This window comes from Neopsephotus bourkii, unplaced genomic scaffold, assembly GCF_033783945.1.
Source record: "Neopsephotus bourkii isolate Nb327-2 ecotype Australia unplaced genomic scaffold, CSIRO-AGI_Nbou_v1 NB_1846, whole genome shotgun sequence".
Lineage (NCBI taxonomy): Eukaryota > Metazoa > Chordata > Aves > Psittaciformes > Psittacidae > Neopsephotus > Neopsephotus bourkii.
Genome location: NW_026902319.1, coordinates 1,373,057 through 1,388,743, shown reverse-complemented (window position 1 = coordinate 1,388,743; position 15,687 = coordinate 1,373,057). Strand labels below are relative to the sequence as shown.

Here is a 15,687-nt window from a genome sequence, read left to right as displayed (position 1 = left end):
TATGGGAACACTGTAATGGTAAAAGAGTCTCCAACAGCCCAACTGCTCTGCACTGCTGTGTACAGCGGGACTTCTTACCATCAAGGGCAGTAATTCTGTGTGCTGCCTGCTGTATAAGGAGAATATGGAGATGCAAACAAAGCATGAGGACATCGAATGAACTGACAGCATTAATGAGGGGAAACCAGTGGTAACATGGCTTAGAGTAACTGGGCTGATAGCGTAAGTCTGACTCTGAGTGTGATTAATCCTGTTGGAGATCTGTGCATTTGTTATTACTGGGTGCAATGTACCTCTTGTCTGAGCAGCAGTTAAATAACTGTTTGGGAAGAAGAGGCGTGTTAAATGTTGCTTTTTAGTGCTGATGTTTTCAGTTTAACATAGCACTGTCAAGAAGCATCAAGTCTGCCAGGAGGCTGGTGGAGAATTTACTTTAAAATCCTTAAAATAGCTAAAAGGAAAATAGTGGTATTCCATTGCTGAAAACCAGGAAAATGCTGTTTTGCTGCTCAAAAAAGCTGTGCTGAGACCAATGCTAACAGTGTGAAGCAGGAAACAAACTGGGTTTGGAGCACCACCTGAAGGAATAGTAAATATTTAATTAAAAACAGTGGTTTTAATTATTTACCCTAAACCAAAGCTGAAGCAGTGATTGTTACAGGTACTGTTGGCTCCACAGTGCCTGTAAGGCAATTGAGCAATGGTGGCACTGAAGGTACTGCATGTAGAGTGTGGAAAATAAAGTGTTTGTGATTCTCTTTGCTTTCCTGGAGTTAGGAGGAACTATTTTGTTCAAGTCACACTGTCCTCTCCTCACTTCAAAGAGTGGTGGAGCATTAGCACTCATCTCTTTAAATACCAGTTTATACCAGGAGTTACACCAGTTTTTCCCAAGGCCCTGATGCTCATGCAGGTAGATTCCATTTTATGGAAGGCACAAATTGGCATAGTTCTTCTGTCATTCAAATAGTTACAAATGCTGTAATTTTGTAACAAACTGAATGAAGTCCAATTTGCAGTCACACTCTTGCCAGGTCCATGTAGATGCGGTGCCAAGCCTGGTTGTAATCCTGTATTAGTCTGAGCTGCGAATTTCACTTCTGTGTAGTATTTCTGTTTTGAGGATGCTCATTGGGGTGTATCTTTAGTGAGATTTCTGCTAGTATGATACATGGTTTGATTCTCTAGTACTCAAATTATTTGCAAGTTGAGTTGATATGAGCAGTCCTTGATTGAATTGGTTTAACATTCCTATAATCCGATCGGGAGTTTATAACTCCAGTACAGGGAATTCATGGAGGTGATGGAATTAATAGGTTTTGTATCCTGCATTTTTGTTAAATCTTAATGTAGGTTATTCACCATATGCAGCATAATCTGAAAATCTAATTGGTAAATCAGATTTCAGAAATGCTACTCCAAAGTGTGTCCTTATAGGAAACCACTACAGCTTGTGTGCCGTTTCCTGGTGGTAAATGGAGCATGGATATATGCAGACATCTGAGAGGTTCTGCCTCAAATGTCCATTTTTCAAATTGATCTCCCAGACCAGCTTGTTCAATCTTCTTTCTGTGAATATAAGGCTTGTTGCATTTAAGACAGCTTCAGATAGCACTAAATGCTGTGGAAAACAAATTGCATCTCTGCGTTTTATACTCACAGATTCCACCAGGAGTTGTGGTTAAAACCCAACTCCATTGGGCACACGATAATCTGTTGGTTCCTTGGGAGAACTCGCTTGGTTTCCAGTTTCTGGGAATCATGTGAAGCAGAAAGGGAAGGTGGGAGGGGTGGGAAGTCTTTAATCCCATTTAGAATGGAAGTTTAGAAATTACTTTTGTCTACATCTTCATACTTCATGCATTTGCTGTTGGAGCCCCTCCTGGCTCTTTATCCCTCAGGCAGGGTTAGTAACGGGTTGTCTCCCATCTTGACTGGAGGCAAACCCAGGGAGTAATGTCTTGTTTGGGAATTTCACAATGTGTTGCTGTATCTTAAAGCAAGGTCAAAGAAATGTGCTTATTGCTTGAGGGGGGAAGTGAGGAGGCTTCTGATGCAACTAAATGCCTGCAGGAGCATATTCCACAGTTTTGAATGGATTCCTGAGGCATGCTACTATGTGGGAAATGGAGCAGTTCTGTAGATGGGAAGGGCTGTAAATCTTTTACTGAACAGAAAAGATAAGGCTGTTGTGGAGCAAATGAAAGCAACAAATCCTGTTCTGAAGCCCAAAACTAGGCCAGCTGGGGTTTTAACTGCTGAAAGTTTAAGGCTGAAATTGCTGTGCTGTCACAAGGTGTGCTGAAACCCAGGGAAGAAGTCGCCAACTTGGTGCTCTGCACTCACTGGAAAGGCACGTTGAAGGCCGGGATTGAATTAGTCCAACAGCACACATTGCAAAACTGTAATATTATTTCTAAAGGCAGGTGAAGAATAGAGTGTAAGGTGTTTGAAAGAGATGATGCTGGATGTCATATTGCTGTCCTTAGCTGGTGTCTTTAGACTTCCATTAGCTGATGTACCAGGACCTTCTGCTAAAGTCTCATTTGTGCTAAGGGATTTGTAGCAATTATGGTTAAATTTTTTCAGTTAATAAGTTTTAATCGGGGGGGGGGGGAGTTTCAGTTCAATTAAGTACTGTTCTAGCACTTGATACAAAAAACTTTCCGTATTAAATGTACTATCTCAGCTGAAATTGGGTGATGCTCAAATAGTGGGCTGTCCTGCCCACCAAGGAGCTGTATGCCCGGTGTTCTGCAAGGAACATACTACTTTAACAGCTCTACAAGCAGCTACCAAGTGTCTGTCTCTGAGCATTCTGCAGGAAAGGCTCTGCTTCATGTCTGTGTGCACTGATCAGTTCAACTGGTTGTGGTCCAGCTTTACATAGCTGACATAGGGTAAGGACTGACCCAGGAGCACTCAGTGCTTGTGGCTCTGTGTTCTGAAGGAAGCAGGCAGGCTATTTCCATCCTCCAAAGTACAGCTTTCTCAAAAGCACAAATGCATCCATGTGGGTTTCAATATCGTTGGTGCTTCACGCAGGAGAGCGGAACATCACAGCCAAATGGTAGCATTGTGCAGGAAACTTCTAGGTTTGGTTTGAGCCTGTTGCTTGGATCTGAGTCACAACACGGCTGTAAGATACACTGGGCTTTTTGTCTTTGAAAGCCTTAATTATTCCACATGATGTGATGCCATTTAGTCCTGTGTTACATTTTAGTAGGTCTTGAAATATTGAAGGTATGGATTATGTTAATGTAGCTTTTAAATTTTTGATGGGCTGAAGTAGCTTCGAAAGTTAACCTTTAGAAAACATTTGGGTAGATTGCACAACAGGCTTTTAGCACTTGCTTTTTCTAGTGGTGTGCTATCTCCTGTTCCAGTAAAGGAAGAGCTTTGACCAGGGCTATGAGCAGCTTCCTGACCCAGGACAAATGCCTCCATCTGATGTTAGGGATATTTTTGGTTTGCATTAGATCATCTGAAAGTCCCAGCTGTTTCCATGCCAGTACAGGGGATGGATGGAAGCTGGTTGTGCTGCGTGGATGCGTTGCACCAGTTTGTTGTTCAACACATGCTAATGGATCTGACAGACCAAAAAGGAATTTCAGTTCTTAATGGTGCAATAAGACTTGAGATCTATTTATTTATGAAAGGGTTGCCTACATTTAGTGTGGGTGCTCCAATGATCAAAAAACCCTGGGTTTCTTGCTGATGAGAGAGGGAGGATTCTTCCATGTTTCCTACCTTCTGAAACCCCTTGAGTACTTTAGGTAGAAGATCTGCCTATAGATGTTTCTTCTTTCTGCTTTGCCATGACACAGATCACAACAACTGGGTTGTACCCAAGGTTCACACTCTTGAGTCTTTACTGAGTCTCCCTCAGGTTACATCTTCCTTTAATAGAGGAATGGTTTGTATTTGCTCTCCCTTTCCCTGTTGTTTTTCTGGATTGTTTTGTCATCTTCATCATCTTGTTGTAGGACATAAAAGCAAGATACACTTGCTGAGGTGCTGGGGTAAATGAGGAGACCTGAGATGGAATAGATGCCCCTTTAACACTGTCTCCAAAGGTCATAGCTCCTTGGTTTTAAAGAAAAATAACAAATTAGCAAAATGTTTCAATGGGGTTTGAGACCTGTGCAGTGTTATGGTAAGTGCATGCACTTCAAGTGGTTTTCCCCTCGTGTGTAGAAAGCCTGTGGCTCATGTCTCCATCCTCCCTTCTTTTACTCTGGCAGGAACCAGGCACACTGAATAGTGGTTAAACAGAAAAATTAAAACTCCATTTTTGTGCATTTGGCGTTTGAACGCTGATCCATTGCTTTGGCGGCGTGTTAACAGCGTGGTAGACAACAGAAGGGGCTTGTTTACAGCAATCTGTCTAAATCCAGACTCAATGTATTGCTTAATGTGCCTTTCTGCTTTAAGTCATTTCCAGCTTTTAAAAAATGAAGGATGGAAGCAGGCAGGAGATTAGCTTAAGATATTGCTGGAGAAGTAATCGCTCCTTAGAGGTAAACAACTTCCTATTCTTAAGGAAAAGAAAATGTGCTTGAGCTGAAATAGAACTTACGAGCCTGCTGTAGGAGTTGATGGATAAAATTCAACGGCTTGTGCACTTACATAGCTTGACTACATGATCATAATGAACCCTTCATGCTTTGGAATCCGCTTTTAGCATTGCTGTTTACTAGTGACCTTTTCAACAACGTTTTTCAACCTTTTCTTGCAAAATGTGAAGCTGAGGTAGAGCAGAACAGGTAATTGCCAATGCTGGAGCCTTGCTGAACTGTTTTATAGGGACAGAAATCCAAATTCATAATGCCAATTTACCCTAATCATGCAGCATTAATAACTTCTATGTTCAACAATGGTCACTGTATTCCACTGTTAAAATGCAAACTGGGGGGAAGTGCTGGTGGCTTTGGACAAAAATGTTATGCTTCCTCCTATGCAATTAGAATTAATGAGAGATAAAGATAAAACTGAAAATTGATAAGAGATAAAGCATTACAGAAGCTGCAGCTCCCTGCAAATGAGATGCTTGTTTAATAGTTAAAGCAAAAGTCAGTCCTAGGAAACTTGCTGTGTTTTGCAGATTGCTTCGATATCACAGTCTAGAGCGTCTGTTGAAGGGTATCATCAAATTTTGTAATTTGCATAATTCAGTCAAATCCCATACAGCATCCCTGAAGGAAACCACTAAAAAAAGCAATGTTCTGGTCCCTGTTTGCTGTGTCTGGATTTCTGGAGCTCAGACATCTTCTATGAAGAGGAAGAAAAGGAAAGAGGAGGGGAAAATAAAGCTTCCAAAATACAATGTCAACAACCTGCCCATTTTCACAACGAACAAGACTTGTGAGCATATAGATGAGCCCATGGTGGTGCGTTACCCACAACTTTGCATGCTGCTCCTCTAATGGTGATAACATGAGCATAAAGATTGCAGTCAAGAGTGGGGAAGACAATGTTTTATCATTCATGCTGGCTGGTTTTGGTAGTCTGCTGAAATGAAGTTGGTCTTGAAAGTGTGATTTTTAACAAGAAATAGGATGCTAATCAGGCTGCTGCAGCTGTACCTTCCCTTTGGGGCTGTGTGATTAGTGGGTTCTGGCAAGGTCACTGAAGCAGAGACACTGATACTCATTTTCTGGCCCTGAAAATCAATCTAATGTTGAGGCATTGTTGACAGAACTTGTCAGTGACTCACAGCAGACTTTTCAGATACGGTGTTTTAATAGCAACCTGCAAAGCCAATGTAAGTGTTGTATGTTTGCTTGCAAGGGATACAGTCAGAAATCCTCCAACCCCTTAACATTTGCTCAAGTTGAATTAAATGTAACGAAGCATTTCTGAATTGATGAATGTAACTTGTCTGCCCAAGACTAAAAAAGCTCCACAATGCAGCACGTCTGTCGTGACCATCTGTAGCTATGTTTGTCTACCTTCAAGATTTGAAAAGCCACTTAGAGAGGTATCTTGATCCAATAGAGATCAACATGTTTATCTTGTGTGGATCTCGTTTGGCTTTAGTTGTACAGGGCAGTAGCATCACCATGAGCACTGCAGGCAGAGGAGCCCTACCTACCCAGTGAGTCACCCTATACAGTCCTTACTGTACAGTAAGGACTGACAGTCCAAGACTGAGCGCTCTACAGAGCCTGTTCCTCAGGACTTGAGGACTGATAACTTATTCCATGTGCCTCCAAACACTACAGTTGGGAATGATCTGGATAACTGATATGTGCACTCCATAGTTTCCCCTCTTGCTTAAAGTTTACAGATTACTGAAGTTTTTCTCTTGACATGTATAACCTTTAGATGGGTTTAGCTTAGCCCAGCCCAAAGATGGTTTTGTGTGTAAATTCGAGACTGAGAGAAGTAATATGACTATCTACTAGACTTTCTGCTGTCTGCCTGTGTCATTTGGGCTCTGTACATAATACAGTGGCAGTCTGTGATTTCTTCTTTTGGAACAGCAGTGGAGGATGGTGTGCTATTGCTTGCTTTCAGTATTGTGGTGGTTAGATTGCTTGTGTGCGGTTGTTGCTTGCTCTGGAGGTATTTAAATACATGTTGCTGACGTGCAGCAAAAGCCTCACCAGTTTCTATCATGCAGGAGGTTACAAGTGACCTGTGATTTGATTTAACCCCTGGCTTCATGGGGTTTGGCACAGGGTGCTGGGTTACCATGTGCACAGTAGGTGTTGCAAGGCTCAGTCACACTGTGTTTCTCCTTTTAGATCTGTTCCTAGACACTCTTACAATGCTTTTCTGTTCAGTGGTGGGTGGGATTTCTGGAGTAACTGCCAGTAAGGGGTTTGCATGTGTTGAATCACAGGTAGTGGCAGAAGGGATAACGGCTTTGTAAACTTCTCCTCGTGTGCTCTTTCACTCCAGAGTGCTGTGAGTAAGAGACAAAAGACACTTAAAATACTGAGGATTCAGACCTGCCAGCTGTTCCCATGCCCAGCATGACACTTGTGCACAAGCCTAGTGCTCAAAGTTGGCAAAGCTCTCCTGGCAAGCAGGTGCTCTGGTCTGCAAGAGCCTTCCAGGACGTTTCCTGGCAGGGTTTGTATCCTGGAGAGGAAGCTGGATGGTGGAACAGGGATGTTGCAAAACAGAGGCAAAAATCTCATGGAAAGGCTGGAGAGTTGGGCAGGGAGTAACTTGATGAAATATAACAAGGGAAAGTGTAGAGTCCTGCACCTGGGCAGGAACAACCCCAGGTTCCAGTATAGATTGGGGAGCGACCCGTTAGAGAGCAGTGTAGGGGAGAGGGACCTGGGGGTCCTGGGATACGACAGGGTGACCATGAGCCGACACTGTGCCCTTGTGGCCAAGAAGGCCAATGGCATCCTGGGGTGTATTAAAAGGGGGGTGGTTAGTAGGTCGAGAGAGGTTCTCCTTCCCCTCTACTCTGCCCTGGTGAGACCGCATCTGGAATATTGTGTCCAGTTCTGGGCCCCTCAGTTCAAGAAGGACAGGGACCTCCTGGAGAGAGTCCAGCGCAGGGCAACTAAGATGATTAAGGGAGTGGAGCATCTCCCTTATGAGGAAAGACTGAGGGAGCTGGGTCTCTATAGTTTGGAGAAGAGGAGATTGAGGGGTGACCTTATTAGTGTATATAAATAATAAAGGGGGAGTGTCACGAGGATGGAGCCAGGCTCTTCTCAGTGGCAAATAATGAAAGGACAAGGGGCAGTGGGTACAAACTGGAACACAAGAGGTTCCACTTAAACTTGAGAAGAAACTTCTTCTCAGTGAGGGTGACGGAACACTGGAACAGGCTGCCCAGGGAGGTTGTGGAGTCTCCTTCTCTGGAGACATTCAAAACCCGCCTGGACACGTTCCTGTGTAACCTTATCTAGGTGTTCCTGCTCCGGCAGGGGGATTGGACTAGATGATCTTTTGAGGTCCCTTCCAATCTCTAACATACTGTGATATATATATATATGTGTGTGTGTGTGTGTATATATATATATGTATATATATGCCCTTGGATTTGGCGGATGTCTGTATTGGAAATGTATCATGGTTTTTGTTCCACACCTAGTCTCTTTGATCCTGAATTTATTTGCTAACATGTTTCCAAAGCACACCCATTGCCTTTGAATTCCAGGAACAACGTCACGAAAAGAGGAGCTTTAATGGTGTTCAGTGGAGGGTCATGCCTTGTGTAGAATTTGCTTTTAAGTTGAGCAGCAAGAGTCTTAATAAATGACCTTCTAAATCTTATTTTGATTTTATTCAGGTATAGGAGTGTGCTCATTAATAATGATTCCAGCAGTAGGTCTCCCATTACAGCTTTTTTGTTAATTAAATAGGATGTAAGATGTATTGGATGTTTCCAAAATGAAAATGGGAGGTTTTAATAGATTCACTGATTAAGAATACTGGTCTGCATACATGATGGTGCTGTGAAAAAAGCATCACTTGATAGCTATGGATAAAGTACTGTTCTAAGGCAAGAAAACTTGCTTCCTTCCTCACTCCTTTCAGGTTAAAAACTACTTCTTTGTGATGGTTTTACCCTAAGGAAGATGTTTAATCTCCCCTTACAGGAAGGGGAGGCTGTTAAGGAAAGGTTTCACATGTTGTGTATTTAGTACATCCAATCTTTTGTTTAAAAGGTATCATACGTGAGGCAAAAGAAAGACCCTTACTTTGGTGATGGACAAAGGAAAAAGGACTGGCATAACAAAGAAGCCATAAGGAGGGACTCTGAGCGTGTGGGTAAGACTCCTATAAGAATGTTTTAATACATGCTGTTAATTAGTTTGGTTTTATTTGGTAGGTTGAGTGCAGAACAGCATATTCAGCCTCAGGGTCAAGATGTTTTTGACATGATGCAACAACTCTTGTGTGTTAATCCCAGTTAAAGCCTGTTCCCCAAACTCCACAATAACCATTTTGAGGTGAAAATATCTCGGTAACAATTCGGTATTTTTAGGATAGGTGCAACATGATTTTTTAAAAACCTATCAAAAACTGTGTGTCTGCACCTTTCCCAAGTATGGGAGATGCAGGAAGGAAGAAGAGGGGTAAGAAAAATGTTCTAAATTATAACTTACGCAAGTTTTATTCCATATTTCTGGGTTTTGTCTCACGTTGCATAAAAGACCTATTTTGAATGTCACAGCATTACACTGGTGTGTCTGCAAGGGCTTTACCTCCCCTGTGCAGGAGCTCAGGTTGTTAAATATACATATCCATCTGTGCTGAAGAAAGCAATAGTGATGAGGTATTTAAACCATATGCATTCTTTCTGCAGTGAAGCAAAAAGCATTCTATAGATCCTCCACAGTGTTGCCATAGCCCCTTCATCTGTTTCTGATGTTAGAGGGAAGACTTTTAGCTTCCATGATTTGCACAGCTGAGTGGTTTGTAGCAAAACTGCTTATCAAACAAAATGGTTAGGTTGGCACGGTTGCCCCAGTGCTAAGTATGACACAGAGCTCAAAACTAATTGAGGAATTCTCAAAGGGCTATGACTGCTTTTCTTCTGATATATGGATTAATTTCTGGCCAGTTAAGCACCAATTAGTAGTAATGATGCCTGTTTCCTTTCTATCTATAGGAAATGGAGAACAGGGAAAACCTTATCCAATGACTGATGCAGAGCAAGTGGACCAGGCATACAGGGAAAATGGCTTTAATATCTTTGTGAGTGATAAAATTTCTCTGAATCGTTCCCTTCCAGACATCAGACATCCAAAGTAAGTATATAGTTCACATGGCTATGGGTGAAAGTTTACAAGCCCTAAATTGCCATATCTGCAGAAGTGTGCTCTTTTTTTATGATGGACTCTTGTACTCTTTGGTCATCAAATACAGTCCTTTCACAGCTGGGTCCTGCTGCCTCCTTAATAAAGGGCAGTGTGTAGTAGGTGCAATGGGAAATAAAGGAGACTCAAGATTTGAGTACTCAGTTATATATGAAGACTTTTATCAGAAATCCTTCTGAGTTGTGGGTCAGTTTTTTAGACATCTTCCTCATAAAAACATCAGCAGGGTTTACAAGTAGAAACTGGTTCCTGTTGAGTGCTACCTTTTAAGTTCGTCTATTCTGGGACATTATCCGTTTGGATGGTGTCAGACTGTATTTTGTGCAAGCCAGAGGGAGTGTTTCATTATCAGAAGTGCTTCAGTTGGGACTTAACCCTTGTTTATACAAAGCTGAGAGGCTTTTAAATACTGTTTGTGCAGTTGTTAATCTCAAAGCATTGTTAAACATTTGAATGGAGGCTTGCTTTGTGTGAAGCCCCTTTTATCGCAATTTAGTGAATCTGAATTCAACATCTCCTTTATTTGTGATATATGATTTCCAGAAGTCAGGTTTTATAATTTATTAACTGCACATTTGAGAGATTACCTCTTCAGCTGTCACAGCAAACTAATCAAATACACTGGCTTGACACCCTTTCTCAATATATACTCATAAACCAGAGTAGTGAGTATAGCTCCATAAATATTTTAGGCATGCAGCTGAAATATTCAAACATAGAGATAAATCAGGTAACTGAAGATTCTTGTTGATCAGCCCATGCTCAAGCTCTAGGAAATACAGCTAACCTAACTTATACCTGACCTCCACTTATAGGAGCTGCCATGGGCTCTGAGAATTTAAACATCAGACGATGCCAGTATTTCCGCATCTGAGGATGTAATATATTGCCTCACACATATTCCCCATTGTTTCCCAAAGTTGCTGGCTCCTCGTTGCTAATTCTGCTATTTAAACTCTTTTAATACATGAAACTTCTGACTCCAGTCCCCAGTTAAAATTAATAAGTAAAGTGTCTGGGGCACCAAAGACTTAAGCTGTGATTAATGATGCTGCTGCAGCTGGTTTGCTTGTTGCTTGACACGTTCTCTCCCCCAGTGTAGTGAGTTATAATTGTGGAAGTCTCAAGGAGAGGATAAACAGCGTGTGTACAACGGATGCTGGGATTAGCTGGGCAGGGAGTAGGGCTATGTGTAATGGAGTTTTGAAGTAAAGGAATTCATGACTGAAAAGGTCTATTGTGCATTCCCTGGGCCCATTAAATAAGATATACTTGAAATGGTGTGGTTTGTGTTATTTGAGAGGTTGATGAGGGCAATTTATAATGAAGTTAGGCTGAGACAAAGTCCATAAGGAGCATTCTAGGAGGAAGAGAGCTGTGTTTTAGAACACTTGCTTTACCTAGACTTTTATGTATGGTAAGAGATAATACACTTTCTCTTTTGGAGATGTGCCTGCAGACAGCAGGGTGTATAAGGCGAAGGTGATGTCGGGGAAACTGCAGCATCTGTACTGTCTTATGCTTTGGGACCGCAGTTGGGATTCTCCCCAGCAGCTGTCATGGATGGGGGAGAACAAAAAGGAAGCCAATGTGTTTGCTCTCATCATAGATGGTTAGTGTGGACCCTTTATATGCCAAATAATGTCACCTCTGCTTTCTGCTAATCATGGGAATCAAGCCTGGGGAATGGCATGTACTGGATCTACCTGGTACACACATATGATGTTTGTTTCAACAGTCATGTCTGCTAACATTTGCTTTAAGTGCTTCTGGGGTTTTTAATATTAAACACTAATTTTGCAGGTCTTGTAAAGCAATTGTAGATGTAGCTGGAGGGAAACAATTTCTCTTCATGCTTAATGAATATACTTCATAGCTGAGCTTTCCTAGTTGTTAAAGTTAGTCAGAAAATGAGAATTCCAGTTCAAGAAGAGTTAGAAAATATTTGAGGGCTCTTGTTTCGTATTGGAACAGAACTAGAGGTAGTAGCTCTCTTGGAAAAAGGACTAAGATTGCAATGCCAAGGGCTGGATGAAAGCAGTCCATGCAGCTTTATTTTGCATCTTGCATCTGTACATTGCAGCCATAGTCTACAAGTGCTTGGCAGCACCCCAAAGCGATTCATTAGACACAGAATAAGCTACTGTCCTTTCACACAGACACCAGAGTAACTTCCTGTAAGCACAGATTTATTTGTGTAACATAGGTGCATCCTTCCCCATTCCCTGGGAAAAGTACCTGGGAAAAGCTGCACTGCCAGGGCTACTTTCCTTCCCATCTGCCCTTCAAGGGAACAGGGAGGGAACCACTGTGTGCATGCTGTGCTATGCTGTGATTTCATTACTGCTGTGCACACAGTGAAAGCCTTGCTGAGTGCCTGGCATGGGAAAGCCTGCAAATCAGTGTTGCTACAATGCTAATGCAAGAGGTCCAGTGTTGGGGCAGGACAGGGAGAGCAGTATTTTTGCTCTATGGCTTTAGATGTTACCTGTTTAACGAGGTTCAAACTCCACTTAGGGCTGCACGTGTAGGGAATATAAACTCTGCACTTCCTGCTGCAGTTTGAGCTTTCTTCATGAAGCTGCCTTGAAAACACCCCCATAAAGCAAGGGAACGTTATTTCAAAATTAAGATTAATGCTGTGGGGAAATACCCCCAAGTTCAAGGCTTTCATATGGGCTCTCTGCAGACAACTCTCCAGCTTTATCTAAGTTCCAAAGTCCACCTTCTCCACTTCTGTCTGTAGAACTGATCCCGTTTGTCAGACAAGACATGCTGAAAAATGGGAAGGCAAGATTGATTGCTTAGGAAAATTGAACTGAGTAACTGTCCTTCATGACAAAGGAAGCCTTTGGTAGAGGTTTGAGGTAGATCTGTTGCTGAGTGAGGTGGTTTCCTGTATTGAGCAGTTCTTAGTGTGCGATTATCCTATCTCTTCAGTGTATTGTGAACACTGTCTTGAACTCAGGGAAGGTGCCGTCACACAAAGTCTTTACTTCCTGCAGATTTTGTTTAAAAAAGACTATTAAAATTGGATTACAGTTACATATGTGATAAGAGGATTTTGCTTCCCAAAAATATGGGAATAAGTGAGCTTGACCAATGTACTGATAATGCCTTCATGGGATGCGTTCAAATTCTGAAACAGCTTTGTAGAAATTCCTCTTCCTAGTGATCTTTGAGGCATAAGGATATCTTAAGCTATAACTGGAGCTTCTTTTAAAAGCAGCTTCAGCACCTAATAGATCAGTGTAACTTTCTGTGTTGCTAAGCATCACTGGCCGTTAACAGTCCCCGCTCCATATGGAATTCTCTATTTTCTTTCCTGGTAGATTAGATCAGGGCACTACTGGCTTGAAAGTTGGTGGGTTTGTTTTATTTTCCAAGCACTTTGCATCAATCTGGGGGGTAAAGAATGCACTAAGTTACTTAATGGTAGTTCATATGGAAGTGGTGGGTTTTGGCACTGCCTTTTGACCTCCTCTGTTTATGTTCAGCTGCAAGAATAAGCTGTACCTGGAGAAGCTCCCAAACACCAGTGTGATAATACCATTCCACAATGAAGGATGGTCTTCCCTCCTCCGGACAGTGCACAGTGTCCTAAACCGCTCCCCACCTGAGCTGATAGCAGAGATAGTGCTGGTGGATGACTTCAGCGATAGAGGTATGACCATTTGTACGTAACTTCACCATGCTTACCTACCTATGCTTACCTATCTGAGAAATCAATTCCCCTGAAAATATGTGTATAATAACTTAAGCTTTTTCTCGCCAACAGCACAGCTCAGGTCGAACTCAAGGTCCATATTCAGTTTATGCTGATTTAGCTGCTGATGGCATAGGCTATCCTGCATTTTGGGCAATGTGAATAAACAGGGAGCTGGTTTTAATATTCTGCTAAGGACCTGTATAGCCCTTAACCCCAGGATTAAACATTTGAAGCTTGGAATAAAATACAAAGTGGGGAACAGCTCACTCCTCACATTCTGCATTATTTTTCTAGGCACAGAAAATAGTAAAAGAAGCCTTGATAATAAAACGTTTCCACCTTGACTGCCTATGATTTGGCTTTTCTCTGAATTTTGTGCTCCTGAAAAGTAAATCTGCAACATCCAAAGCTTTGACTGCTCTCACTTGCTGACTTGCTTGCCACTACACTCTTTATTTTGTACTGCATTGCCAGGAGTAGTCACTTTGGATTGGGTTTAAGTGCTATGTGCAAAGACGTGTAGTCAGTGTCATAACACATCACCACAAATGAAACAACCACTTGTAACTGCAGCAGCTGTGTGTAGATGTAGTTGCTGAATTTACTTTTCTGTAGCAGAAAGGCAAGGGATTTTTTTCTCAGACATTTAAATGCTATGTGATATAATTAAGCTAGACATTGTCTTGTAGTTCGTGCCCTTGCTTTGGTGAAAAAGGCAATCAAGTGAAGGAGGAATGAATGCCTTCATCATGTAGACACTGCATAGCTAGAAAGATCACACGGGAAGTCCACTGAAGTAGCTGGTGATCTCCTGTGCTGAGGAGGGTGCAGTGACTTCAAGGGGTTATGACTGAATCATAGAATCATAGAATAGTCAGGGTTGGAAAGGACCTTAAGATCATCAAGTTCTAACCCCCCTGCCATGCGCAGGGACACCTCGCTCTAAACCATATCACCCAAGGCCTCATCCAACCTGGCCTTGAACACTGCCAGGGATGGAGCTTTCACAACCTCCCTGGGCAACAGCAACTTTAGTTTCTCCTTTAAAATTAGTAAGACTATTTAGCTTTATGGACTGCAGAGTTCAAGAGTTGTGCCACTGACGTGACTCAACTGGGGGAAAGAGCTCTCTACACAAATGCTAAAGGATACACCTCCAAAAATCTGGCATGTAGGAAGCTCCTAAAATGAGCTTGAAAACAAGCTTGTGAGTATTCAGTATTATGACCTATACTGACTTCCAAATAAGCACCACACAAGAGCTACAGTATTTGTTCTAAAGTACATCTCTAATTAGTTTGCAAGCAAGGCATACTGGTTTGCACAAATCAGTGTTATATGAAATAGGTATTTTTTTTTAGAGGATTTTCAGACTAAGTTGGGGGGGGGGGATCCAACCCAAACACCCTGCTACCAAGGTATCTTTATTGCTATTCATTCTAGAAGCAAACTAGACAAGCTCATGCTGTAATCACAGCTGAATTGTACAAGCAGGTTTCTTTTGAGAGAAGTGGGAGTAATGAAATCTGGTTTCCTATGGATCTATTTTCCTTGTTCTGTAAATGTGCTCTTCTGACCAGGCAAAAGAGAGCAAGCACTCCTGGCTCCCCACCCCTGCTCCTCATCAGTCTGTACACATGCCTTCATGCAGCTTGCTTTTGCTGTGTTTTACCTGCCTCTGATAAGATGCAAGCTCTTTTCCGTCAGTCATCCATCTTTCATCAGGAAGTAGCTGAGATTAATTTGTGTGCAGCATCTATTTATAGATGGTTATAAAAGACTACTGGTGTTGGACAGTGAGCTAAATTGTCAAGGGAGGAGAATGACACACAGGCAAAGAGAGTGCTAATAGAACTTTTCGGTTTAAACAAGTGTTTTTTCTGCTTGCTCAGTTGAACTCTGCTTGCTGGGACAACTACTGGTTAGGATGAACGCTTTTCCTTCGCTGTCAGTTCTGTATTTGCACTGTAGCGTTTCCTGCTGGCTGCTCTCCTTTGCCAGTAGTCAGTGTTCTTTCTTAACCACCCTGGGGTTGGCTTCCATATTCCTCTACGTTTAAATAGATCCTTAGTCTTTTAGTGGTGGTCTTGGCAGTCCTGGGGTAATGGTTGGACTTGATGATCTTAAAGGTCTTTTCCAACCTGGTTGATTCTATGATTCAGGAGGCTGTTAGGTTATAAA

At 42.1% G+C, this 15,687-nt stretch overlaps 1 protein-coding gene across 1 annotated transcript in view; it reads left to right on the top strand.

Annotated features, from left to right (window-relative positions):
• GALNT10 (polypeptide N-acetylgalactosaminyltransferase 10) overlaps positions 1-15,687 on the top strand; it is a 77,441-nt gene that overhangs the window by 28,741 nt on the left and 33,013 nt on the right. The window contains exons 2-4 of the mRNA XM_061343972.1: positions 8,643-8,745; positions 9,590-9,728; positions 13,295-13,461. Coding sequence (XP_061199956.1) covers positions 8,643-8,745; positions 9,590-9,728; positions 13,295-13,461 — 409 coding nt within the window. The remainder of the gene's footprint in view (positions 1-8,642; positions 8,746-9,589; positions 9,729-13,294; positions 13,462-15,687) is intronic.